Source organism: Lipophrys pholis, assembly GCF_963383615.2.
Source record: "Lipophrys pholis genome assembly, chromosome: 16".
NCBI classification, from domain to species: domain Eukaryota; kingdom Metazoa; phylum Chordata; class Actinopteri; order Blenniiformes; family Blenniidae; genus Lipophrys; species Lipophrys pholis.
The window spans coordinates 9,875,794-9,900,136 of NC_137634.1; the positions used below are offsets into that span (position 1 = coordinate 9,875,794).

The 24,343-nt window shown below is 44.3% G+C and overlaps 4 protein-coding genes across 7 annotated transcripts; 2 read left to right on the plus strand and 2 right to left on the minus strand.

Moving 5' to 3' along the window:
- The first annotated feature begins 789 nt into the window (after positions 1-789).
- slc25a15b (solute carrier family 25 member 15b) lies at positions 790-6,636 on the plus strand. The gene is made up of 7 exons (XM_080483089.1): positions 790-1,025; positions 1,942-2,031; positions 2,361-2,619; positions 2,729-2,866; positions 4,029-4,204; positions 4,315-4,473; positions 4,759-6,636. The coding sequence occupies exons 2-7, from the start codon at positions 1,977-1,979 to the stop codon at positions 4,878-4,880; spliced, it is 909 nt and encodes a 302-aa protein (XP_080339215.1). The 5' UTR covers positions 790-1,025; positions 1,942-1,976; the 3' UTR covers positions 4,881-6,636.
- Positions 6,431-10,677, minus strand: tm4sf21a (transmembrane 4 L six family member 21a). 4 transcript variants are annotated; one of them, XM_080483094.1, is made up of 6 exons: positions 10,500-10,677; positions 9,073-9,250; positions 8,652-8,717; positions 7,495-7,628; positions 7,155-7,341; positions 6,630-6,936 (listed from the first exon to the last, which is right to left on the minus strand). In XM_080483094.1, the coding sequence occupies exons 2-6, from the start codon at positions 9,247-9,249 to the stop codon at positions 6,928-6,930; spliced, it is 573 nt and encodes a 190-aa protein (XP_080339220.1). In that variant the 5' UTR covers position 9,250; positions 10,500-10,677; the 3' UTR covers positions 6,630-6,927. The 4 variants fall into 4 exon arrangements, with proteins under 4 accessions (XP_080339217.1, XP_080339220.1, XP_080339218.1 ...); XM_080483092.1 differs by lacking the exon at positions 10,500-10,677 and adding an exon at positions 9,903-10,097 and having other exon boundaries at positions 9,073-9,336; XM_080483093.1 differs by lacking the exon at positions 10,500-10,677 and adding an exon at positions 9,903-10,086.
- Positions 10,678-16,151: 5,474 nt separating this feature from the next.
- LOC308121690 (transmembrane 4 L6 family member 4-like) lies at positions 16,152-18,447 on the minus strand. The gene is made up of 5 exons (XM_080483090.1): positions 18,232-18,447; positions 17,857-17,922; positions 16,710-16,846; positions 16,428-16,614; positions 16,152-16,337 (listed from the first exon to the last, which is right to left on the minus strand). Exons 1-5 carry the CDS (start codon positions 18,406-18,408, stop codon positions 16,329-16,331), a joined length of 576 nt encoding a protein of 191 aa, XP_080339216.1. The 5' UTR covers positions 18,409-18,447; the 3' UTR covers positions 16,152-16,328.
- Positions 18,448-20,690: 2,243 nt separating this feature from the next.
- Positions 20,691-24,209, plus strand: LOC308121426 (mannose-P-dolichol utilization defect 1 protein-like; the record flags this gene model as incomplete). The annotated part of the gene is made up of 7 exons (XM_080482656.1): positions 20,691-20,831; positions 21,043-21,108; positions 21,539-21,671; positions 22,308-22,393; positions 23,271-23,386; positions 23,668-23,778; positions 24,087-24,209. The coding sequence occupies exons 1-7, from the start codon at positions 20,741-20,743 to the stop codon at positions 24,207-24,209; spliced, it is 726 nt and encodes a 241-aa protein (XP_080338782.1). The 5' UTR covers positions 20,691-20,740.
- Positions 24,210-24,343: the final 134 nt, after the last annotated feature.

The following is a 24,343-nucleotide window of genomic DNA, read 5'->3' on the forward strand; positions in this document are numbered from 1 at the left end:
GGATAGATGATTAACTATTTACTATGATATTGGGCTGCAATGTGGTCAAATGGTTAGGACGCTCACCATCCTGTTGGCATTCGATCAATGTTTGTCACCCTTGCATTCCTCAAGGTCTGCAGCTTCATTATTGATAACTGTCACTGTCAGCGTGTTCGATCCTTTCAATGTAACTCACTGTAAATCCGTACAATTTAAATGAGAACAAAGCAGTTTGGAAAAAGTTAAATTTCATCAATATTAATTAAAAAAAAACCTCAAATGAAGTAGTTGCAGATACTTGAAAAATCTACCTGAATGGGAATATTCATGCATTACAGCAGCTCCATTAAGGACGCTTTATTGGGAAAACGTAAATAAATGTTTGAATAGTAACTGAGTACAACTTTTCTGTTATTTGCTCCCTCTGTGTGTGCATTGAGAAACATAAACACAAGAGGGCGCTAGTTTGCCTCTCCACTCTGATCGGAGTTCAGAGGAATTTGAACCGGAAGCTGTACTGTTGCCATGCTGCTTCTGCTCTCTGCCATCGCTCATAAAACAAGAAGACCACTCACACCCTAAACATGTGTACAACTGTACTTCAATGCTGTTATGGCGCGTATGCTCCGAGCACGCCATCTTTGGCACAAAAGGTTTCACATTTAGAAACATAGGTGATGAGACTTATCGGTGTATAATCAGCAGCAGTTAAATATGTCGCATTCGGTTTGCGTAACGCGACGGCACAAGTTGGCCACGGAATTGCGGTCAGAGTGAGAGCTCTGTCTCTCCTCCGTTCTCCTCGGTATGGCGGTTATGATCTCTGATGGCTGATGGAGTCGTAGGGTACTAAGGAGAAAGGAGGGACTATTCGGCTGTACCGACACAGTCCGTCCAATGAGTCCAGAGTTCTGCTGCTGATCAGATAGCGTCAAGACAAACTCAGTGCTTCTGTCTGTTACCATGCCCTCTGGACCATGTTAGCCGCACTCAGCGCTCCTCCTCCGGGTTGTTTCTGTGCGGAGACCCGCTGTCCTCTGGAGGTTTGAGCCGGTTCTTATTTACTGTTTGTTTACCTGTTGTGACACATTGTTAGTTACATGATTGTATCACTGTGACTTTGAGTGTCACCTCTGACAACTAAACACACGTTTCTTTCAGATGATTTGCTGCTTTTATATATATTAAAAAAAGATGTTTATTTCTCCAAAAGCAGCATTTTCCTTTGCAGATATTAGGATCTAAGCGACGTGTTTTGCTGTACTGTTCACGGTGTGGGAGGGTTGTCCTCTGGGGGGCGCCAGAGAGCTGCAGAAAACATCTGGGCTTCAACTTTTTGTGATGTAAAGAAAGAAAACTTGTTAATTTGGAATTTGTGTTGTCTGACGATTATAATTCTTCCTTTAGTAGCAAGGCATAAAAACTACTATACTAGGCGGTCTTTTAATTTAATTTAATATAATTTTTCTGCTATTACCTAGTCCTGTACCATTGGGAGAGTGGGCACAAAAAGTGTAGGTTCCTACAACTTATAGTAACGATTCAGCTAACCATTTCCAAATAAAAACACTCCCCACACAAAGGGGATGGGAGAGGCACCTCATGGAGGAGATGAAATGAGATCAGTTGCCATTGAGACTCTGAGATCAAAGAATGTCATGTGGAGAGAGGCAGGCACACAAAATATCCTCTGGAATCTTCTAGTTTTCACTTTCTTATCCCGAGGTTTTGAAGTCAACATCAGTAAATCTGCCCCTACACAAACCCGTCCTGAGCTAAAGTTGTAAATGATTATGGCTGTCACACACGAGAGCAGGCTTTATTGTTTTGAGCTTTATATTCCAGCTGCTGCTTTACTTATCAGTAACTTACACACTTGTTCTCAGTGTACAACTAACTGATGACAGATTATATCCTGTATATGTTAATAATGATATGTAATAATGTTTGTATCACCAGGTTGCTGAGAGAAAGACGACTTTGTTCTGACAAGCATGGCTCCACACCCGGTGGTTCAGGCCGTCATTGATCTCTCCGCTGGAGCGATCGGTAATTACACTGTCGACTGACATCTTCAAACACACTCAACGACTTAATTTCTGTTAAGCGTTCGGGGCGGTTTTCTGCTCCGCCAGTCAGCTCACCATGTGTGTCTGACGTAGCAGGATTTTCTGATGACTCCTCTGTTTTTCCAACTAATTTCTTTGTGCTTCCATTCACTGTTTGTTTTGCTCAGCGGTGCGCAGCCACTCGCAAAGCTCTCGATGAATTTGTATTTGTTTTAACGGCTTGTTGCGTTGCTCTGAACAGTGTCTGACGTTCCCCATGGTTTGCCTGACGGCTGCACTATTCACGTTGTGTCACTGTCGTCCTCCCAGGAGGCGCCGCGTGCGTCTTCAGCGGGCAGCCGCTGGACACGGCCAAGGTCAAGATGCAGACCTTCCCCACGTTGTACCGAGGTTTTGTACACTGTGTCATGTCCACTTACCGGCAAGTGGGCCTGCGCGGCCTCTACCAGGGCACCACGCCGGCCCTGGTGGCCAACATCGCCGAGAACTCGGTGCTCTTCATGAGCTACGGCTTCTGCCAGCAGGTGATCCGCATCACAGCCGGGCTGCACAGCGAGGCCGTGCTCAGGTGAGGTGGCGAGACGTGAACAGAGGCCGCTCCCCCTGTTAACACAAAGCCAATAGTGAGAATACTCACGCTGTCTTGACTGACACCCCCCCCTCCCCGTCTCCGTTAGTGATATGCAGAAGGCCTGCGCCGGCTCGGTGGCGTCCATCTTCTCCTCGCTGGTTCTCTGTCCCACTGAACTCGTCAAGTGTCGACTGCAAGCCATGTATGAAATGGAGGCGTCGGGGAAGATCGCAAAGAGCCACAAGTGAGTCAAGTTTGATGTGCAGGTTACCATCTTTGTTTTGAACAGTTGTTTTTTTTTTTTCACATCGTGTCTGATAATGTGCAGAAATCATCTCATTTAACCGACAAATATGGCTGCGAAATACTGCTGAGGAAAGTAACCCGCCGTTTTCCACAAAGCGCGATATTGTTGTGACACAAAAGCAGAAGTCATCTGTGGACACACTCTTCCCCAAAGTGACGTGGGAACATTGATGGATTGTGTCAAGCTTTATCTTAAAAATAAAGACAAAATTAAATTCTTAGAAAAATATATAAAATCCTAAAAAACACAGGCACAGCTCCTACATAAACGCAGCATCTTATAAGGTATTAAAAGTCGAGGAGAGTTTTACAACCTTATTAAAGTGGCTAATGTGTGTTTTGTTTGCAGAAGCTCAAATGTTTTGTTGCGGCGTCTTCCTGTCTGGTTGGAGAGCTACAATTATCACTCTTGGCTTTTTCTTACAAAATTATAGGCAGCTAATGTTATGGAAGTTAAAATTTAGAGAGCTTCATTGTCATGAAATGATGTGTGGCGACACGCGCAAAAAACACAGTTTGGATACCAGAAGGATGTTTATGTATGACAGAATAAAATTAATGTTCCTGTAGCGCATGATTATGGAGCAAACAGCACACGGTTCTGTTGCATATCAAAATAATAAGCAAATAAATAATTCAAGGAAATGATGTAGAGAAGAGGCTTTGTTTATTTTTAGACATTAAAACTTATTTTACACCAATTCTTTTTTTATTCAATTACAATTTATTTCTGAAGCTTAGTTAGTCACACAGGGACACATATTATTTCCAGGCTGCTCTTTATATTCTGACACTCTGCTAATAGTTGCAAGTCTTTACATTAAATATCTAAAGTGATTCTGTGTGATTTCCATTGAACTTGTTGCAGCAGCTGAGATAAAATAAAAAAAAAACAAACAAACTGTAAGAAAGCTCCTAAACAGTCACGAGTGTGTCTTTATTCATTCTTGTAGCAGTTCAGCTTCTGCGTCACATGAATGAAATCGCCGGCGTTAAAAGCTGAAGGTTGTTTGAAGACGTGTTATTTTCTGATGTCCTCGCTTTGTTGTGCCGTTTCGTCACCTGCTGTACTAACCGGCTGGTCCGCTCTCTGTCTGGAGCTCCGTGTGGTCGGTGGTGAAGTCCATCATGAGGAACGAGGGGCCGCAGGGCTTCTTCCAGGGCCTGACCACCACCATCGCCAGAGAGGTGCCCGGTTACTTCTGCTTCTTCGGTGCCTACGAGCTCTGCCGCACGGCGTTCGCAGATTACATGAAGTGTGGCAAGGACGACATCGGTACAGGAAAATATTTAACACTGATCAATAAACACAAAGTTTACATGTTGGCTGTCGCCGCTCGGCCGTTGCACGAAGGGAAATTGAGCTGCTGACCGTTTGTGTTCAAGGTGTTGCTGCCATCGTGTTCAGCGGCGGGTTCGGCGGGGCGTGCTTGTGGCTGGTGGTCTATCCCATGGACTGTGTCAAATCTCGGATCCAGGTCATGTCGATGACGGGCCGACAGGCGGGATTTTTCAAGACCTTCATGACCATCGCTCGCACTGAAGGTGAGCGGAAAGAGGGAAGGGTGGGGGCGCGATGGGGAGGCCGTATGGCGGCGATACGGAGGCAGTATGTGACTTACTGCCGCGTCTCAATGAATTACACGCTTGTTTGCAAAGTTAATTGTTTTGCCAATGTAAAGTTTTGGACACTTCAATTCAAGAATTACAGCCTCAAGTTAAAAAATCTGTGAAGAACCTATAAAACATCACAGATATTCAGATAATGCGTTTTGCCTAACCTTTCATATATACGTTTAGATTTTTTTTTTCCCTGTTTTTTGTTTTCAGGCACTCGGGCACTTTATTCGGGCCTCACCCCCACCATGGTCCGCACTTTCCCTGCTAACGGAGCGTTGTTCCTGGGTTACGAAGCCAGCCGGAAGTTCATGATGAAGCAGTTTGAAGACTAAACTGTTTGGGGTTCTTTTACGCACAAGACGAACAGAAGAGGCAGTAAATTATAGAGATAGTATTATAACCATATAACCTCATATGTAGGATTTGGCTTTGCCGATTCCTGCTTCATGTAAACACTCGACTGAAACTGCCACAATCGTTGTTTTTTTTTAATGTTTGATATTGGGATTTATGTATTAATTCTTAACTTAATGTTTTGTTTGGTTTCAACACTCCCAAAAAAAATGTTGCCGCCTGTAACATGTGAGGAAAAGATATTGACAGCACAATATTCAGGTTCCAGGACAACGGTGCTCAGACTCACTGAAAATGGAACTTTTTGAAAACACTCCGTGTCTCTGTAAACAGGGAAAAGTGAACTTTTCTGAAATGCTGCTGCTGCTGCACATGAACACTACGGTCGGAGTGAATAGTTCTGCCATGTGACTGAGAAAGATTCATTCATAATGAATGCAGTGCGTGCTCTTCACTGCCCAATTTAACAGCCCTTGTCTAAAAGTGCACATTTACTACACCATCAAATGTGGAGACACATTTTACTTCTGACAAACAAGCAATACTGAGTGGGGCTGAACGGCAAAGAGAGACAGCTGAAAGAAACTTCAGCGTTTACAGAGTGCTGATCCCCGCGTGTGTACAGAGGTGGTGTTTATTACATTAAAACAGCACCCACTAGTGGCCACACGTGAAAGAGGCCTTAGTGAGGTGGTCAAACTCTTTAGTTCAGAAGCCCAATTTGATCTAGACTGATACAAACTACTGATTTGGTTAAATTACAACATTGACTTTAAAAAAACAACCGAATTATGCCAACAGTTATTCTAATGTGTCTTTACAAACCCTGAACAACTTTAACTTTTTTCTTTTCTTTTAAAGACTATGAATAATATTTAACATTATGGTTAGCAGTTTACTTATATAGTAAGATTTAAGTTTCTGTTTTCACCCGACAGGCCTCAGGGGACCCCGGGCCGGCCCGCAAGCCATATGTGTGACACTCCTGCTTTAAAGAGAGGAGCTGTAAAGACAAGTTAACATTCTGTCTACCTCATAAAACTTTTATCCGCACACATTTGTTTCCCAGCCACTTCTGAGGGTTATAGGTTTTTTGTTTTTGTTTTTGTTTTTTTTGTGATAACCCATTGAAGTTATTTGGGGAATAACCGTGGCATTGCATAAAATGTCTTTTTGTAGTGATGACCATGGTGGCGTTCTGGAAACATTTCCAGCTGTGTGTGCACCTTGGTGTTTTTGGTCATGTGTTAAGTTTTGTTTTGAAATATCAAAAGCTGTATTTCTGCCAAATAAAAGTGCTAAAACATTTGCTCATTCATCACCTCGAACAGCCTTAGTTTTCAAAAGGCTTAAGTCTGCAGTATTCAAGGGAAATGTCAAACCCAACCAGTGAGTGTTTTTGATTTGAGCCCCCCCCCCCCCCCCCCCCAATCATTCTGACTTTTGTTTATTTCCATTTTGTATTCCACTCCTGCTGTGCTCTTCTCTCTCGGCTCAGCATTAGCCTTTTAAATCACTTGAGTTTTTTGCCACTTTGTTATTTTTAATGAGCAAATGTCAACCACCCCATTGTGTTCCATTTGCATAATTCCATGTGTCCATGTTTCTGAATCATCTGGAAGTACGACCATGTTCCTTTCACTGTTTTTCTCAGACGTTTGAATTTGACTAACAATTTATATAGATATTGATCCTGTCCTGATATTATCTGGAATAAAAGTGTTGATGAAGGACAGCTTGGTTCTGGATTTTATTTTCCACCGACGCAGTGACATTGACTAAAACACCAAACGGATTATTACAATTATACATATTTGTACATATTACAATAAAGCTGACCATCTACTTAGCGACAGTTAAGAAATTGTTCATCTTTCTAGTGCATTCTTGTTTATTGTGACGGTTAACAACAACTAGGTATAAAAACGTTTGCTCAAATTCATGAACTCATTTCAAAGTGGACTTTACGCAGCCAGAAACACTACCCTCAGTCCTCCAGCAGGGGGCGCCATATAACTCGGAAACTCACAGGACCTGAAAGAGAAAACACAGAAAATAGAAAGAGGTGAGGTCAGGACAAGCTGTGTGCAGGAAAATTGTGCCAGAAAGTAGTTATTGAAAAACACGTTATAGAGTATGGAATGTAAATGTCATAATAAAAACTAAAGGATCAAATGTACTCTGGTGAACCATAAGAGTGTGACTGCTGCAGGCCGACCTGACCTCCACGAGCTGCTTTTTACTCATCTCACCTCTTTGTTGATGCAGGTCCCACACAGACAGCCAAAGAGCCCGTTGATCATCTGAATGGCACACAGGATGACCTGCAGGGCGCTGACGGCCAGCAGAGTGGCGAAGAGCCCGATGTGGAACTCCACGATGTTGTTGGGCGCCACGCACGTGCCCCACCACGTTTTGTCGTTCAGGTAGCTCGCGTCTCTGTACACACACACACACACACACACACACACACACACACACACACACACACACACACACACACACACACACACACACACACACACAGGGGCTTTGTGAATAAAGCCAGAGTTTGGAAACCCAGGCACATCTTATTTGCTTCCGTTGCGTCACCTGTCTTTGAAAGGAGTCGCCCACACGAGGATCACTTTGCACAGGGGGCCGTTTTTCAAGGCCACCGCCGCCACGATCAAGCTGTACAGAGCTCCGGCCACACCCACGGCAGCTAATACAATAGACAGGAACATCTGCAGAGGATGAACAACCAGCACAGATTAGCCATTCCTCCTGCTGATAAAGAGTGACGCTATAAATGTTTTATTCTATGTCTAAGTAAGGATTTGTTTTTGTTTTCCCTTATCAGTCTGTGCCGCGTTCCCCTTCAACAGGTTCTGCTAAACTAGAAATGCCAGAAAACATGTTGCAGCTGTCTTTGCTTCTGTGATGATAACTTTAAAATAAAAGGGAAGATGAGGGTTTGAAAGTGTGGCGCTGATTTATGTCATTTTAGGACAATTTTGTTGTTTTTGAAATGATTTGAACCTCGGCCCTCTTCTTTCCCTTTTTTGCACTTCATCCCCTTCTTGTATCGACTACTGCTGCCTAAATTTGAGGTAGTTGGTCGATCAAGCGTCGCCAAACGCGTCCCAATAGCTCCCAGTGAAGTGCGAGTGTGTATGGGATGCAGGTGGATGTGACTATTAACAGTGTAATGGACAACTGAAGAGAAGTCTGTTTACAAATGAATGCCACTGGTGTTACAGTTTCAACAGCTGCAGATAATATGCAAATGAGAACAGTTTGACTGTTTATTTTTTAAGGATCTCCTCCTGCGCATTAAAAAAAAAAAAAAAAACCTGCTGAAAGTATTTTATGTATAATCTTACTGTTATTGAATTAATAGATGACTTATGTACCAGCAGCAGTGAGAGTTCACCCATAATCAACTGAATGCTTGCGTCTAATTCCTCTGATTAGCCTTCATGAATGAAGAATGGGTCTCTTTACTGAAGCACATCAGAGAGACGGAAACTCCCTCTTTTCAGTTTTCCTTCTTGTTATTCATGTAAATTTTTGTTGTGCACCGGATGTTTACAGTCTGTTTGTCTTTTAGCAACTGCAAAACTTGGGAGGCAAAAATATTCCTGTGTTAGTTGATGGTGTTCCGTTGCCATCACATTGAGATGAGCAGATAGTCTTTGCTGTCAATCATTGACGTCGAGCCACAGCCCTTCTCTGGCCGACCTGCGGAAACACTTTATTGGACTCACCCCGCAGCGGTTTCCACAGCACCCCTGCTTTCCTGTCAGGTGGATGTACAGGGCTGGTAACAGAACCTGCAGCAGAACACACGACCACTTCATTTTAATCGTGTTAAAGTATGTAAGAGTGCATGACGTTTGCACAACACTGCACAAATCAAATCAAGAGGGAAAATGAGCCGAGCCCAGAGGAAGGCTGCAGTCGTCGTGTCTCATGTGAGTGTCACACAATACAAAACAGGCCGTGAAAATAAAAAAACAAGCACTCGAGAGGTGAAGTTAAACCTGCATGTTGGTTAAGCAAACAATGCTTCTGTATTCAGCATAACAAATGTTTTCCTGAGACTTTTCAAAAGTTTTCAAGCTGGTATTTACAGCTTGTCTTAGTCCAGAGAGCCACCCTTTAAGATCAGAGGAAAGATTTACTCACCAGTATGCCTCCTCCGACCAGGCCCCCCATGTACTTCACCTCCTCTGTAATGTGTCCATCTTTGGCATACTTGATGTCCCCGCCGGGGAAGAAGAGCACGATGTTACAGATGATGGATATAACCGCCAGTGGGTATAGAGTGGAGGCGATGCAACTCGAGCATTTCCCTGTGCACATGCTGCCAGAAAGAGAGAAATAAAAAAAACCTAAGAAGCTGCTGATGAAGCTGGAGCTCGGTGAGGTTCACCACACTGCTGCTGCGTCCTGTCAGAGAAGTGGAAGAAACGACTGTAAACTTCTGACTAAACCAAAGAGGGGTTTTGCTATGGGAACAGAAACCAAACAGAGTCAGAGATTTCAGGGCGTGTGGGCGGAGTAATGAGGAACCGATAACATAAACAAATAGAGGAAGGGAAAGGCTGAAGAGGTGTATGTGCACCATTCTTCTCATTCTTGGAAAGAAAACACTCCTTCTGTTGATGTAATTGGAGACAATGTGGAGATGCACATGCTTTTTACTTAAAGATGTGATTTAATTTAGGCTGTCTGAGACGGACCTGCTGCTGCTTATCAAGTCAAAGCTTTTTACTCATGTTCAGATCAGACCTCGTGGTGTCGTGTATCGTATCAGTATATATTGTGTGTTGCTTTAGAACATTAAACGCTTCCTCAGTGTCTTCGGGGTGGGAGTCAGGTTGTATATCCAATAGCCCCGTGACTCACAGTATTCTGCATTGTGACCACTCGATCGTAGCACCACTGGACTTTGGACCTCTGGCTCGTTAGAACAATGTGTCATTGGCATCTAATGCAAAACGCCCATTACTCACCGATTATCCTTCAACACTCAGTAAATATTCAACATTTTCCAGGTCTTCTGGTGAATGCAGAAGATGCCCCATCTCATCTGTGCACCGGAGGAAAACACCCTTTTGTGAAATGTGAAAAAAGGTGAAAAGCCTCCCAGAACATACCACGTCTCTGAGCAACAAGCAGGGTGAGGCGGCGTGACTCATCGTGGGAACGGTTGCAATAATGACTAATACACTTCTGTTTCCTCCCTTACCTCTTGTGAAGTTCATTGAAGGATTTTAACTGTTTACACACGACTACTTTTCTTTGGCTCACTGTCAGAACTCGGCTATGCGTCAAAGGAATCAGATTGAAGCTTTTTTTTTTTTTTTTTTTTTTTTTTTTTTTTTTAATTTATCCTCAGAAGCAGAGTGACAAATTTTCTTTGAAACTTGAGGAGGAAAACAAACAGATCCTCCATATAATATAAGTGAATTTGTCATCACTTCTGTGTTTGGGGATGAAATAACCTCCCTTTCAATCTGCAAATGAAGTGGGACAAGCCTGTGCATTTTCAGTTAATCATCCAGTGATTTGGTATGCCAAAAGCTAATAATTACAATTTAAGGTCTCACAGTTGGAAGAAAAGTCGGTACTGAAGAAGTGGAAGTGTTTCCTTTTTTGCCTGAGCCGCCTGTGGATCAGCTGGTAGAGCAGGTTGGCTTCCACTCCAACTCAGTCTCCTTTCTCCCCCATCTGTGTGTCTTCGGGCAAGACGCAGCGGGACCCGAATTCTTGCAGTGTTGTGCAAGTCCCCTCACATGGCAGCCGTTGCCATTGGAATGAATGTGATGAATCATGCAAAGTTTTTTGTTTTTTTGAGTGGGGGGGGGGGGGGGGGTTCTGTTGGAGAATGCTACGTAAAAGAAAAGTCATTTAATTCTTTGATAGACTCAACAACTCACTCCACAACTCGGAGGACACCACAGTTAAACACATAGATGTTTTGTCTTCTTCTTCTTAAAGCCGTGCATGATTAGTGACTAAGCATGCACGATACACAACACTGCACTAAGTTAGTGCAGTGTTGTGCTCGAAATGTGTCTTTTTCCAGAAAGTGGAACTCAAGCTTTGGTGGAGCCACAGGCATTTGTGGCGTAAGAAAAAAAAAAAACTCATGCAGTTTCATGTAATTACACACCCTCATGCTGGTGGTAGCCTCATCTGCATCTGCTGTGGTGGGCCTGGTTAAGTCTGAAACACTTTCCAATCTGTTTTCTAGCGCTAGATATTTTTTCCAGGACAGAGACTGCCGCTCTGATAGTTGTACGATGAGTCACATCCTGATTACTGCTGCATGTCTGCCGCCTCATACTTCTTTAGATCTGTGAGCTCTCACAGTCAGATATCTCAGCCTGGCTTTCATTGATCTCAAGGCGAAACGATCCAATCAAACACAACTGAGAACATTGTGATCATTTTGAATCCACGCTGATTTAACTGGAGAAGCATTACCTGTCAACATACAAATGATCAAATAATGTAAGGCTGATGTTTGATGCATCTTTTATCCACCCAACCCCAACTGTTTGAAGCAGTTTTCCACCCTTGAGTGGACATTATGAAAAGTTTTAGTAAGCTTGGTAGACGCGAGTCATTTGCAGGTCGCTGCTGCAGCGAGAGCTGGAGAAAAACCATGAACCATCATATAGAGTGAGTTTCTCTCTGAAGGCTTCAGAAATGCCACAACCCAAGAAGAATAGGAAATACTGTGAGGAGGAAGACTCTGGAGTAGGTTGTTAATAACAATTTGCATTTAAATAAAGGGGAAATTTTCCGAGTTGTTATAATCATATTAAATTACACCCCCCTTATTAAAGCAATAGAGGAGGACCTCACTCGATGGAGGACACTCCCAATTTCACTTATGGGGAGAGTAGCAACAATCAAAATGATGATCTTGCCTAAAATTAACTACATCTTCTCAATGATCCCAGCAAAACCACCAAAAACCTGGTTTAACACTCTTGATTCTCATGTCTCAAAATTCTTATGGAAAAATAAACCATCACGTATAAGTTTAAAAACACTCCAGAACACCAAGGACCAAGGTGGTTTAGAACTCCCAAATTTTTATAATTATTATCTGGCCAAAAAACTACTTTATGTTGTAAAATGGATCAATCAGAAACCCCTAGATGAAGGCTGGCTAGACGTTGAAAAAACATTCTGTGAAGATCTCCAAGTCAGAGATCTTCCCTTCTTCAGTCCTGTCATCAAAAAGCACAGCTGCTTCAAAAGCATCAATATAAACACGTCGCTGACAGCTTGGTGGGAATTTCTTAAAATAAATGGATCTACACTCATTCCCTGCAAACTCACACCCATCTGGAACAATCCCGACATCCTGCAAAGAAAAAAACCAATAAACTTCCCAAGATGGCAAAATAAAGGAATAAGACACTTAGAACAACTTATCTCCAATAACTCTTTTATTCCATTTAATGAGCTAATAGAAACATATGGTATCAGTCAAAACAACTATCTGGAATATCTTCAGCTTAAGTCAATAATACAAACTAAGTTCAAACTAGAACAGATTAACTTGAACTTACCTCAGACAGTGACAAACCTCCTGAAGATCTCAGCACCTAAACCTCTTTCTAAAATTATCTCAATCCTGTCAGGTTCAAATATCTCAATATCCCTTCCCACGTTCAAATGGGAAGAAGATCTCAACATCAACAGAGACCCAACGTTTTGGTCAGAAATCTGTACAAATACATTCAAAATGAGCAAAAACCCCAATATACAGCTCATACAATACAAGATCCTTCACAGAGTTCATTACACGGGACAAAGGATGTTCAAGATGGGGCTCACTCCCACTAACATATGTTCAAACTGCACAGGTGATCTCCCAGATACCTATCTACACGCACTTTGGCTGTGTACGCCAGTCCAAACCTTCTGGCAAAAGATTTGTGAAGATTTATCGTTATGCCTGGGCCACCCTATTCCAGTCTCACCTTCACTTTGCTTGTTAGGAGATCTCACAGAAATTAAAAGAGAAAAAAATGAGTCCTGCATGCTCCTGGTTTCCCTAAGCGTCGCAAAAAAGGCGATCCTCATGAACTGGAAATCCAAAAGTAATTTGAATATAAAGTTATTTAAAAACTTACTTCTAGACCACATCACATTGGAGAGAATGTCTGCTTGTAGGAAAAATCATTTGACACAATTTGAGTCCACATGGTCCCCAATAATTAAATACACCATGTAGCCCTGTGGGGGGGGGTAGTGGCTCCACCCCGGGGCTCTGGGGACCGTCCGTGGCTGGGGCGTCGTGGCTTTGGTGGTTGGTGGCTCTGTGGGCTCGGGGGTGTCCTGGCATCTATGCTGGGGGGCTACGGCCTGGCCTGGGGAGTCCTGGGCGGGGGTGTGGGGGGGGCTCTGCTCTGGGCCGGGGTCGGGCCCGCTGGGGTGGGATGGGGGGGCTGGGTGTCGGGCCCCGGCTGGGCTGTCGACTGGGGGGGGGTTGGGGGCGGGTTGTCCGGGCCCTGGGGGTGCGGGGCCTCCCCCTTCCCGGTGGGGGTGCCCGCTGCGGCGCTGGGGGTGGGTCCTCCCTCTGGCCCCCTCCCCCGGTGGGGCGGGTTGGCCCCTGCTGCCGCGCTCCGGGTCTGCCTCATTCCCGGATTGGGGGGAGCGGGGGACGGGGGGGGCTCCGGGTTCTGGATGGACGGTTAACTGAGAGTGACCTCCAGGGCCTGATAGGGGTGTGCGTGTGCGTGTGCGTGTGCGTGTGTGTGTGGGTTGGGGTGTGTGGGTTGGGGTGTGGGGCTGTGTGGAGTGGGCGAATGAGGGGGGGTGCCCTGGCCACTGGCCTCCGGCTGGGCTCGCACTGGGCCCTGCGGGTCTCGGACTCTGCTGTCTGGCCGTTGGGTGGGGTGGGGGCTCCCTGCCCGGGTCCCCTTGCGGCGCCTTGTTTGGGGGGGTGTGGCCCCCCGGGTCCTAGGCCGGCCGCTCGGGGGGTGGGGTGGGGCAGCGCGGGGGGTCCAGCTGGGCCATGGTCCTAGCGACGGGGGGACCCCCTCCCTCAGAACCCTCCCTGCCTTACCTCACCTTATATTACCCCACAATAGGGAACAGTGGGGCGGTGCCTAGGTGGGGGGTCCAGGCTACTTAATTGCGGTCTGGGTCCTCCCCCGACTTTGCACCACCCACAATTTTAACCACACTTAGTCATGCAGGGTCTTGAGGGGGTAAGCCGCTTTCGGGGTTCTGCCGCTTGTCAGCGGTAGAACGCCCGGGCCCCGCTACCCCCCAATTTTAAACCGCACCATAGACACACACATCGCATCCACCTTTTCAAAACACAAAAACACACCCTTACATACATCCAACACACATATAGGGCAGGGGAAGGGCGGGAGACGTGGCTTCCCCCCAGCACCTCCCGCTGGGGTCCCGCCCCGGCCCGGGGTGAGTGCGGCTGGAGTGCGGGGGGCGCGCTCCCTCGGGCGTGGCGCTTGTGGGGGGGCTGGGGTGCGGTGCTCCTTCTCCACTTGCTGTTGGATTGGTGGAGGTTGGGATACCGCGGTGGCCGGGAGGGGGCCCGGCCGGCGGCCTGAGGGTGCGAGAGTCATCACTCCCCCCCCCGTTCCGTGTGTGTGTGTGTGTGTGTGTGTGTGTGTGTGTGTGTGTGCGGGGTGGGTCATGGGTTGGGTTTCCCAATCAAGACCCGGGGGGAGGGGTTATGGGGCGGGTGGAATATGAGGCTCCTGGGGGTGTAGAGTTGACTGTTCTCCGACCGGGGCCTGCGCCGGACTTCGCTTTCCTGGGTCTGGGGGCGGGGCTGGTCCGGGGCGCGGCGGCTGGGGCCGTCTCTGCCTTGCCGGGTTGGGGGGGGGCGGTGGGTGGGCCTGTTCCCGGGGGTGCGGTGGGACTCGCCGCCGGGGTTGGGGGGGCTCTCGGCCCGCTCGGCCCGGGGGCCCTGCTCCGGCCTTTTCTCGGCTTGGCGGCTTGGGTCGGGGCCTGGGGCCCCGTGCCCTTTGTCCTTCTCTTGTGGGCCCCTCTTGCCTGGGGGGGATTCCTCTCTGCATTCTCCGTCGGGTGCTTTTTGGGCGGGGGCGGGGCTCTCTGGGGTGGTTCGCTGGGGTCTCCCCGGGCCTGGGGGGCTTCTGTCTGCCGGGGTGGCGGTGTCCAGGCGCGGTGGCCTCGGACCCCGGGGTGTCACCACGGGTCCCCCCACAACAGTTCCGGCCACACCCAGTGGACAAGCCACACACACTCACACACACACACATACACACACACACACACACACACACTTTCACTCCTCACGAAAGGTGCTTCTGAAGTTGCTTGTTGTCTGTCATCATTTGCTCAAACTTTAAAAATCATGTTCCTCTTTTGTTGTTGCCTCTTTGTTATTTCATGTTCCTGCTTCACGTTACTGTCTAGAATCTAGATAGAGCTGCTCAGGCTGGTTAAATCTAGGAAATCATCTTACTGTCTAGATAGAGCTGCTCAGGCTGATTAATCTAGAAAATCATCTTACTGTCTAGATAGAGCTGCTCAGGCTGGTTCAATCTAATAACAGTTGGAAAGTATTTGGATGAGTGTGATTATTGCAAATAATATATGTAGCACAACAAGGACATTGTATGTTATCCCCTTCCCCCCTCCCCCCTCCCCCCTCACCCCTCCCCCCTCGACTTTCTTCTCTCTCTTCTCTTCTCTCTCTCTTTGTGCGTTCCCCCCGGTCGTGTACGGCAGCCATGCCAACTTCTGACGGAGAAGGCAACAGGAGGAGACTCCAGGTCTCTCCCTGTTGCAAGACCAAAAACTGTTCTGACTCCGAAGGCTCTCAATCACATCATATTGTTGGCCCAAGCTGCTGAACAGGACAAGGGCAAAGAGAGAAAAAAAAAAAAAAAAAAAAAAATAATAATAATAATAATCATATTAAAGATCAAATGGAGTTTTGTGTGGCTCGTGAAGTAAAGTTAGTTTGGCAGCCATTTTAACAGAAATGTTCCTTTCTCGCCTGTGCTTGTTAATGTGAGATTGTTGGTGTTTTATCAATTTATTAATTTATACATTTATTAATTAATTTGTATTCATGTTAAGTGTCACAGGAGGACAATCTTGGGATTGTCACTATACAAACAAAGCAGAATTAAATAGATGTTCAGATGCAGAACACTCAAGTGGTCTTGTTTGAAACTGGATTCATATTGTTCAATTTGATGGAGGCGTGTTGGAAATGACAAGCCAACGGCAGCTGTATTTAAAAGGAGTTTATTTCAAATCAAATTCTCAATCGGCATGAGTTCATTCAAGTATTGTCTGTGAAGCGTGGACTGGGGCATTTTATGCGTTCATGGTTTGCAGCGAGGGGGAAGCAGTCATCGTTTCATATATGACGGGTACAAATGACTGGATTTCTCATAAACAAGAGCTTATGTCTCCTGTAACAAGAAAGGAAAACTAATGTTAAGATATTTTCAGATTACAAAATGTATTTGCAACAATAAGTGAATGTGAAGACTTCAATTCACCTCTTTTTTGCTGCAGATGCCACACAGGCAGCCGACGAGGCCGTTGATCATCTGAATGGCACAGAGCGCCCCCTGCAGGCCGCTGGCTACAATCAGCGTGAAGAACAGGCCCGTGTTGAACTGCACCACTGTCTTCGGCTCTTTGCAGACATCCCACGACGCGTAGTTACTCAGGGAGGTGGAGTTGCTGCGTGATAGAGGAGGAACCATGACAAAGAGTGATGAGGACATTTTACTGCTTCTTTAAACAAGAGTCACCAGTGAGCTGCTCCTGCGTCTCACCTCTTCAGAAAAGGTCTCATCCATTTGTCCCCTTCAACTTTGCACAAGGGCCCGTGAGTCAAGCCAAGGATGGCCACAGCGAAGCTGTACGCGGCCCCCAACACGCCCACGGCAGCGACAATGATGGACAAGAACATCTGGCAAAGTGAAGTGACATTTAAAGATTGATTGCAGTTTCATATATGAAATATATTATGATACCTGAGGTCTCCATATTATTTTTCTACCAGCAACAGACCTCTGCTGTCTGAGGTCTAAAAAGGGGGTCTGTTGTTATAGATGAATAATTTCCTCTAAGATTCTCATTATGCTATTGTAAGACACTATAGGACCTATTTTTAGTGGAATTGTGGGTATTATATAATCACAACTATATTTATTAAAAGCAAAACTCCTGCACAAATGTAGTCTATTGCCTTTGACTTTATTTTGTATGGGCTTAAATGTGCACAACAGTATTCTGTAGGGTTTTTTTTTTTGTTTATTTTTAACTGAGCCGAATCTGAAACTTTGGCATAGTGTCATTATGAGAAGTAATGTAAGAGTAAGTTGAAATAAAGTGGTATTATAAATTTGTGTCTATTCTGATGTGATGTCATTGGCTTTTATATACATCACAATCAGGCTTCTGCTCTAACCAGAAAAGGAGAACTGTGCTGTTACAGATGACTTTGTGATATCTTATCTCAGACGCACACAAATGGTGTTGCAGCATAGTTCTCGTTTTACCTCCACCAAGGAGGTTGTACAATCACCCAAACTAATGTGCAGATCTTCTTGAAAATTGATACTCAGGTACATTTTGATCAAAGGAAGAACTCATTAAATGTTGGTGATGATCTGGATCAAAATAATCGTTACACATTCGAAAATCTTAATTTTGCAATATATTGTCTTATCGTGTGTTTTTTCAAATTATGAAATAAAATCATGTGATCACCAAACTACATCGATAAATAAAGGCAGTTGATCTGGATATATTGAATATATGTCATTTCCCTGTGTCCATGTCTCCCCTTCGCCAAGGTCAAAAATCTCTGATTGCTCTTGTTTAAGTCGCGCGACTCTTCACCAATAAACACTTTAACTGAGTAAATAGTGGTTGAACTTTCTCCTGAGGAGTTGAATTCACTTTCGAGTGACTCACCCCGAAACGATTTCCACAGCATCGTCCTTCTTCTGTAAAGTGGATGTAAAGCGCTGGGATCAGAACCTGTGAGGGATGAGACGGGGCATCAATAGAAGCCGTCTAGTGAAGCACTTCAGCGGCGAGTAAACTCTGCAGGAGTCACTTTTTCCAAGTTTTAACGTCCGGCTTCAGCAAGAGTGAGATGTGCCACATAATAAATGCAATTCTTCTGACATTTTCTGTGACTATTTCATATAAAAGGAGTACTCAGGGTTTGAACTTTTCAAGCTTGTGCTTCTTACTCATTATACATTATTGTCCTAGAAAATCTAAAGTCGCTTTCGAAACCTCATTCCCTCACTCCAGTAACAAACGGGAGAAGAAGCCGCTCACCACAAAGCCACCTCCGAGGAGTCCCCCCAAGTATGTCACCTCCGGTGTGATATGCTGCTCCCTCACATACTTGACGTCCCAGCCTGGGAAGAAGAGAATGATGTTACAGAGGATGGAGAGAAGCACCAACGGGTACAGAGTGATGGCGATGCAGTGGGAACATTTTCCAGTACACATGTCGTCAGAGGACCAAACGAACTGCCGCGATCTCTCTTCTTGAGGGAGTTTTACCTCAGCGTCTTCCTGTTTTCAGAGATGACAAGTTCCACTTAAACATGACTAGAAATGACGAATGCATTTTGCACTGGCGGCAGCGGACTATCACTTTGTCACCTCTGGACCTGTGCTTCCACATGGAGTCTAAAATATGTGCATAATGTGTATCATCAAATATGGTGTCAAACGGGGCCAAAACATATTAGTTTGTTATTATTTCACTTCACTTATCTCAGTATCCAGCACAGCTTTAATGAACTTATATTTTCAATTTTGCAAGAGGAAGTGCAGAAATGCAATTTAAAAGGTTTCGTCACTTCAATCTTTCCACTTTGAATTTTTCTCACAACTCCAAGAGAAAACAAACAAAACATGAAGCCTGCAGGCCGTGCAAAATATATTCAATGCCTCTGACAGGCCTGAGGAATATCGATTGTGACACCAACATTTTTTTTTCCTCAGTTTTCTTGCTCACACTGAAACTACAGCCCCTCTCACTCTGTCTCTCCATCATCTTTCCTTCTTCTCTTTCACACCTTCATAAAGTTGATGTTGATGTGTCACAAAGGTGTTTAAGCTTCCTTTTTAAACATCGCGCAACTGTTATTGCAATAATGCAAATTACTTACCATCACTTGTGCAATTGATGATTTCCTTGTGATTCCAACGATGAATATTAACAGATTTCAGTATCTTCTATTGTAAAGTTGGACCTTTGCTTGAATGCAGATATTAAACCAGTGTGTCTCACAGTGCGGGCACTTCCTTTTCCTCTCAGTTATTTTGGATCATTTAGAAACCAAAATTCATTGGAAGGGCAAAGTATCATTAAAGCTTTGTGGATAGATCTCACCCTCCAACACAATCTGTTTTTTTATGCATCCATTCATTCATGCGTCTCTTTACCACTTTATCTAGTTGAAGGCAGGGACTCATCCCAGCTAACTGAGGGAGACGGCAGTCTGTCAAACAGAAGGACAAACAACCACATAAACTCACATTCACACCGTGGCCAATCAATCTGAAGTCATCAATTAACTTCACATGTTTTTGGACAGTGGAAGGAAATCGGAGCACATGATCCGCACAGAAAGTATTCAAACCGGAGACCTTCTCATGAACCACTACCCCACCATGCACCCTCGTTTTTCTGTACATACGTGAAAAACGCTTTGAGTTTCTCGTTTCTCGTTCTGCAGTTTGACAGTACAACTGTAAAACTCTAAATAAAATGCTGTACAATCGACATTATTAAAGTGACGGTGCCAAAAGCAGACCTCAGTTAATCGTGTTGGATACTTTCCAGATAATCTAATGAAATTATTCTGCCATTGGTGAGACGATAGCTAAATTGCAATTTTGGTGAAAAAATTTTCTTTAAAAAATAAAAACAAACAACCGGCTGAACAGCACACTACAAACCTCACGAGAATCATTTCAATGTAAAGAAATAAAAGAAATAAGGATTACGATCGGGTTTAAAATGACTTGACATTTGTAAAGAGGCTCAGGCGTCATTCTCTTCAGCTTGAAGAACCAGTCTCGTGCCACTTGGACATTCTCGACCAAATTCCGTCTCTCCAGCTCTCCCGATCCGTCCGTTGGTGTTGTTTTCGAACAAGTTCTGGGAAGTAGGCCGTTTTCTACAGCTGCTTCTCTCGTGCTCCTCACAGGCTCCCTCTGTGCTGCTCCTCTCGGTGATCAGAGGCTCCCCAGCCTCCCTCGGTAGCCACTCTGCTCGTAGCCACTTAGATTTCTTGCAGATATTTAGACAGATAATACTCAATATCTGCAATGATGGCTTCTTTCAATAATTAACAGAAAGAGTATTTTGACTCATTTAGACCCAGGACTCTTATCTTGTCCAGCTTTGCTCTAAATATTTGGTGGACCTTTTGACCCCTGTTACTCCTTTGGACCCCCCCGCCCGCCCCCGCCTTGTTAAAGCTGCTGCAGAATGTGCGATTTTAACAAACGTAAACGTCGCAGCCCGCCACACTGAACGACATGAACTAAGCCACGACAAGATGTTTGCTGTGAGCCAACGTGAGTTGATGTGATTACCAATTGGCAGTGTGTAGGGGGTTTCACCGTCTGCAGCTGGGAGCACTCCTCCTGTTGGGAGCACTCCTCCTGTTGGGACCACTCCTCCCTTTCCAGCCTGCAGCTGGGAGCACTCCTCCTGTTGGGAGCACTCCTCCTGTTGGGACCACTCCTCCCTTTCCAGCCTGCAGCTGGGAGCACTCCTCCTGTTGGGAGCACTCCTCTCTTTCCAGCCTGCAGCTGAGCCACCATGGCCACGTCTCCGGTCAGAGACTTCCTCGTTACCTATTTAATGCCAGAAAAATGCTACGACGAGATCTTCGTCCACTTCCACTTCCACGGTGAGGGAGCAGCTCCTCTCTGCACACATCTGGAAGCACTTCCAGCTGTGCAGACATGGAGGAGGGGGGCGTGGGCTGGCTCTGCAACATGTTTTCAACCCCTTCACCGACAAACTGTGATTGACTGGAAAGATTCCTGTGTTGTTTTGGTTACATGTGGTTTCCTCTCGTGTCATCCTCCTGTGGTTTTAATGTCTGTGGTACTTTTCAGTTCCATGTCTAAAGTTTACGCTGAACAGAATTGTCAGCTTTTGGATCATATTGGACACATTCCTGGGTAAGATTTAAAATCTACTTCATTTATTATTAATAATAATAATTATAAGCAAAAAAAAACACTGCAACATCCCCCGAAACATGTTTTTTTTCCATGCAAGAATTGTTGTAGTTTATCAAGTCAGACTAGTGGTTTGAGCTGGAATTACATAAATAATCTTAAAGTGCTCCGTCTCTCCTGTGGTGACCTGTCCAAGGTGTGCCTTGCAGATGGATTGATCTCTGTAGTGAACCAGAAATGATCCACCTCACTAATCACTGCAAAGCTCAAGGCTTTTTTTTTTTTTTAACTTGAGTATCAATGATCATTTTAAAGTATTTTTCAGTGATAACGTAGTTTATCATGCGATAACTAATGACTCCTCTATAGAAAGTATTGTTGTGTTTGATTTTTGGGTTAATTTCCCTCATTGTCTTCCATCTCTCTGCAGCTCAGCTGCCTCAGCTGCTGAAGATACTATGGAGAGGAAGTGCAGAAGGCATCAGTCTGTTCTCAGTCCTGCTACAGCTTTATGCTTTATCATGTCCTGTTGTTTATGCTGTTGCCAACAAGTTCCCACTTTTGTAAGTAATGAATGCATTGCCTATCAACATGTTTATTTCAGAGTGGCCCTTTGTGAAAACCCTCAGCTTTCGAGCATCGGTCTGATCAACACGTTGACCTTTGCCCCCAGATAAGTCACTCAAACATAATGTCAGGATCATTGATTCACACCATTGTGACGTTTAACCTTTATAACCATAGTGAAATTGAGCCATCTTGACCATCCCAAATGAATTCAACTATCTTTTTTTAATCTGTTATGATTATTTTCTTTAGGGTTTTCACCCTTTCAGAGCTTAGACCCTACAAATGTGACTTTCCTCTATTCACCACTGGAGGGAACCCCAAAGTTAAGAATCAATGACCTTGGTAATATTAATTCAATTCACAACATTTATAGGTGTATTTTTAGATTTTTAAACATGTTATTCCAATCAAGGGTTTCTTAATTATCTACGGATACTTAATAAAATGATAAAATATGGAGTCACCTCACCTCAAGCTCTGCCAAGCTTAAAGGAAACAAGTTCACTTTGGCTCTCTCGTGATTGAAAAAAAAAAAAAAAAAAGTGGTTTTCAAATGGATCAAGGTTGCCCACCCTGTGTACTGTTTAGTATTTCCTGTTGTCATACATGTGTGGTTTTTCCTTGAGCAGTGCCTGGGCGGAGCGCATCTTCATGTTGGTTCAGACGGCAGCAATAATCTTCCTCATCCTGTACCATCGTGGTGAAGCCCTCAAAGGTCAACCAACACCTGCGTATCCATGTTTGTTCTTTCCAAGCTGAAACTGGTATAAAGCCATTCTGCACGTTTCATCGTCTCAATACAGTAAAATTAAATTGAATACCAGACGACAACCAGACTTGTCATTGATGTCAGCTGTTTCCAGCCAAACCCCAACCAAACTTACTTTAACATAACCTGTTAACCTCCCACTCAGCTGTTTTTAATTAAAAATGACCTGATTTAACCAACCAATACTGGCAAAGTAGCTTTCAAAACTATATGTGATGCTTCTTTTTTTTTTTTTTTTTTTTTTTTAAAGAGGACTTTTCATTTCATTACAGAAAAGATAAAACAGCAAAGAAACTTGATATTTTTGATGGTTCTTTTTTCATTGCAATTTTACAAAAGTACCAGTTTGAAGACGCTTAGTTTTTAATTCTATGAAACTTAGATAAGATACAGCTTAACTCAAAAGGCAGTTTCAATACAAGGGCATTAAAACATGTGAAACTGCATGATGGAAAGATAAAATTTCTTTGTTTCCCCAAATCTTGTTTCATGCATGTAAAAAATAAAAAAATAAAAATAAAAATAAAAATAAAAATATATATATATATATATATATTTTTTTTTTTTCATATCAATGATTTGCATTGTGTTGATGAAGCGGATGATAAAGCGTTAAAGTAGGATATGATCACACATAGCTGCAGTAAACGTCACACATACGTTGGCTTTTGGCCAAAGTTTTCCTGCAGCTCCACCTAGTGGCAACTATTTTATATTCTGACATAATAAGCTGCATTCTGTTAAACATTCATGGTGAAGAATGTGTTTGTGTTTTCATGCTCATACCGTTTGACATCATTGCTGGTTTTTCTTTACGGTGCAGGGTTGCTGCTCCTTGTAGGGTTTGGTGGTGTGATGTTCCTCCTGAGCTCCTACGCACCTGCAGCCATCGTCTCCGTCATGCACGACTCTAGTTTGGCAGCTTTAATTGCAAGCAAGGTAGGAACGCCGAGGATTATATATATATATATACACACACACTGTCTGGTAGTTTTCCCAAGCACACTTGTTAACCAGAGGTTTCCTGCTTGTGATCTACGCTCTTTGTGATTGACTTGGTAAACTTCAGCAGTTCAGATTAAAGTCCTAATAATAATAATGATAACTTGACTAACAATACCACAATAATGTAAGAATATTCTAAATCCATAATGGGTTTCTGATTTCTTCTCGTGACATGTGAGAAGGGCTGAAATATTACTTTGATTTATTGTTTCCAGGCTCTTCAGGCTCTAACTAACCACCATGAAGGTCACACCGGTCAACTTTCCACTGTGTCGGTGTTCCTGTCGTGTGCTGGGTCTCTGGGCGTCGCCTTCGTTTCCCTGCAGGTATCCTGTCACTAATCTCACACACACACACACACACACACACACACACACACACACACACACACACACACACACACACACACACACACACACACACACACACACACACACACACACACACACACACACACACACACACACACACACACACACACACACACACACACACACACACACACACACACACACACACACACACACACACACACACACACAGACAGACAGACAGACAGACAATAAAACCTGTACAATGCACAGGATTTGAGCACTTTTGAATAACACTAACCAACTTTTTGTTCTTTTAATAGGAGTCTATTTACTCGGTGACCAGTCTGTCACACATACTGTCTGCGTCTCTCAGCTGTGTCCTCCTGGCCCAGGTCGTCTGCAACAGGAGCAGCTTGACCACAGACGTGAAGAAGAAAGAGTAGAGATCGAAGTGGCCGTGATTTAAAAAAAAAAATATATATATATATATAAAAGTCACATGCTGGAACCTGTCAAAATACCCAGCCTAATTAAAACTTCTTAATATGTTCATGTACCACAATGCCAGAAGTGAGTG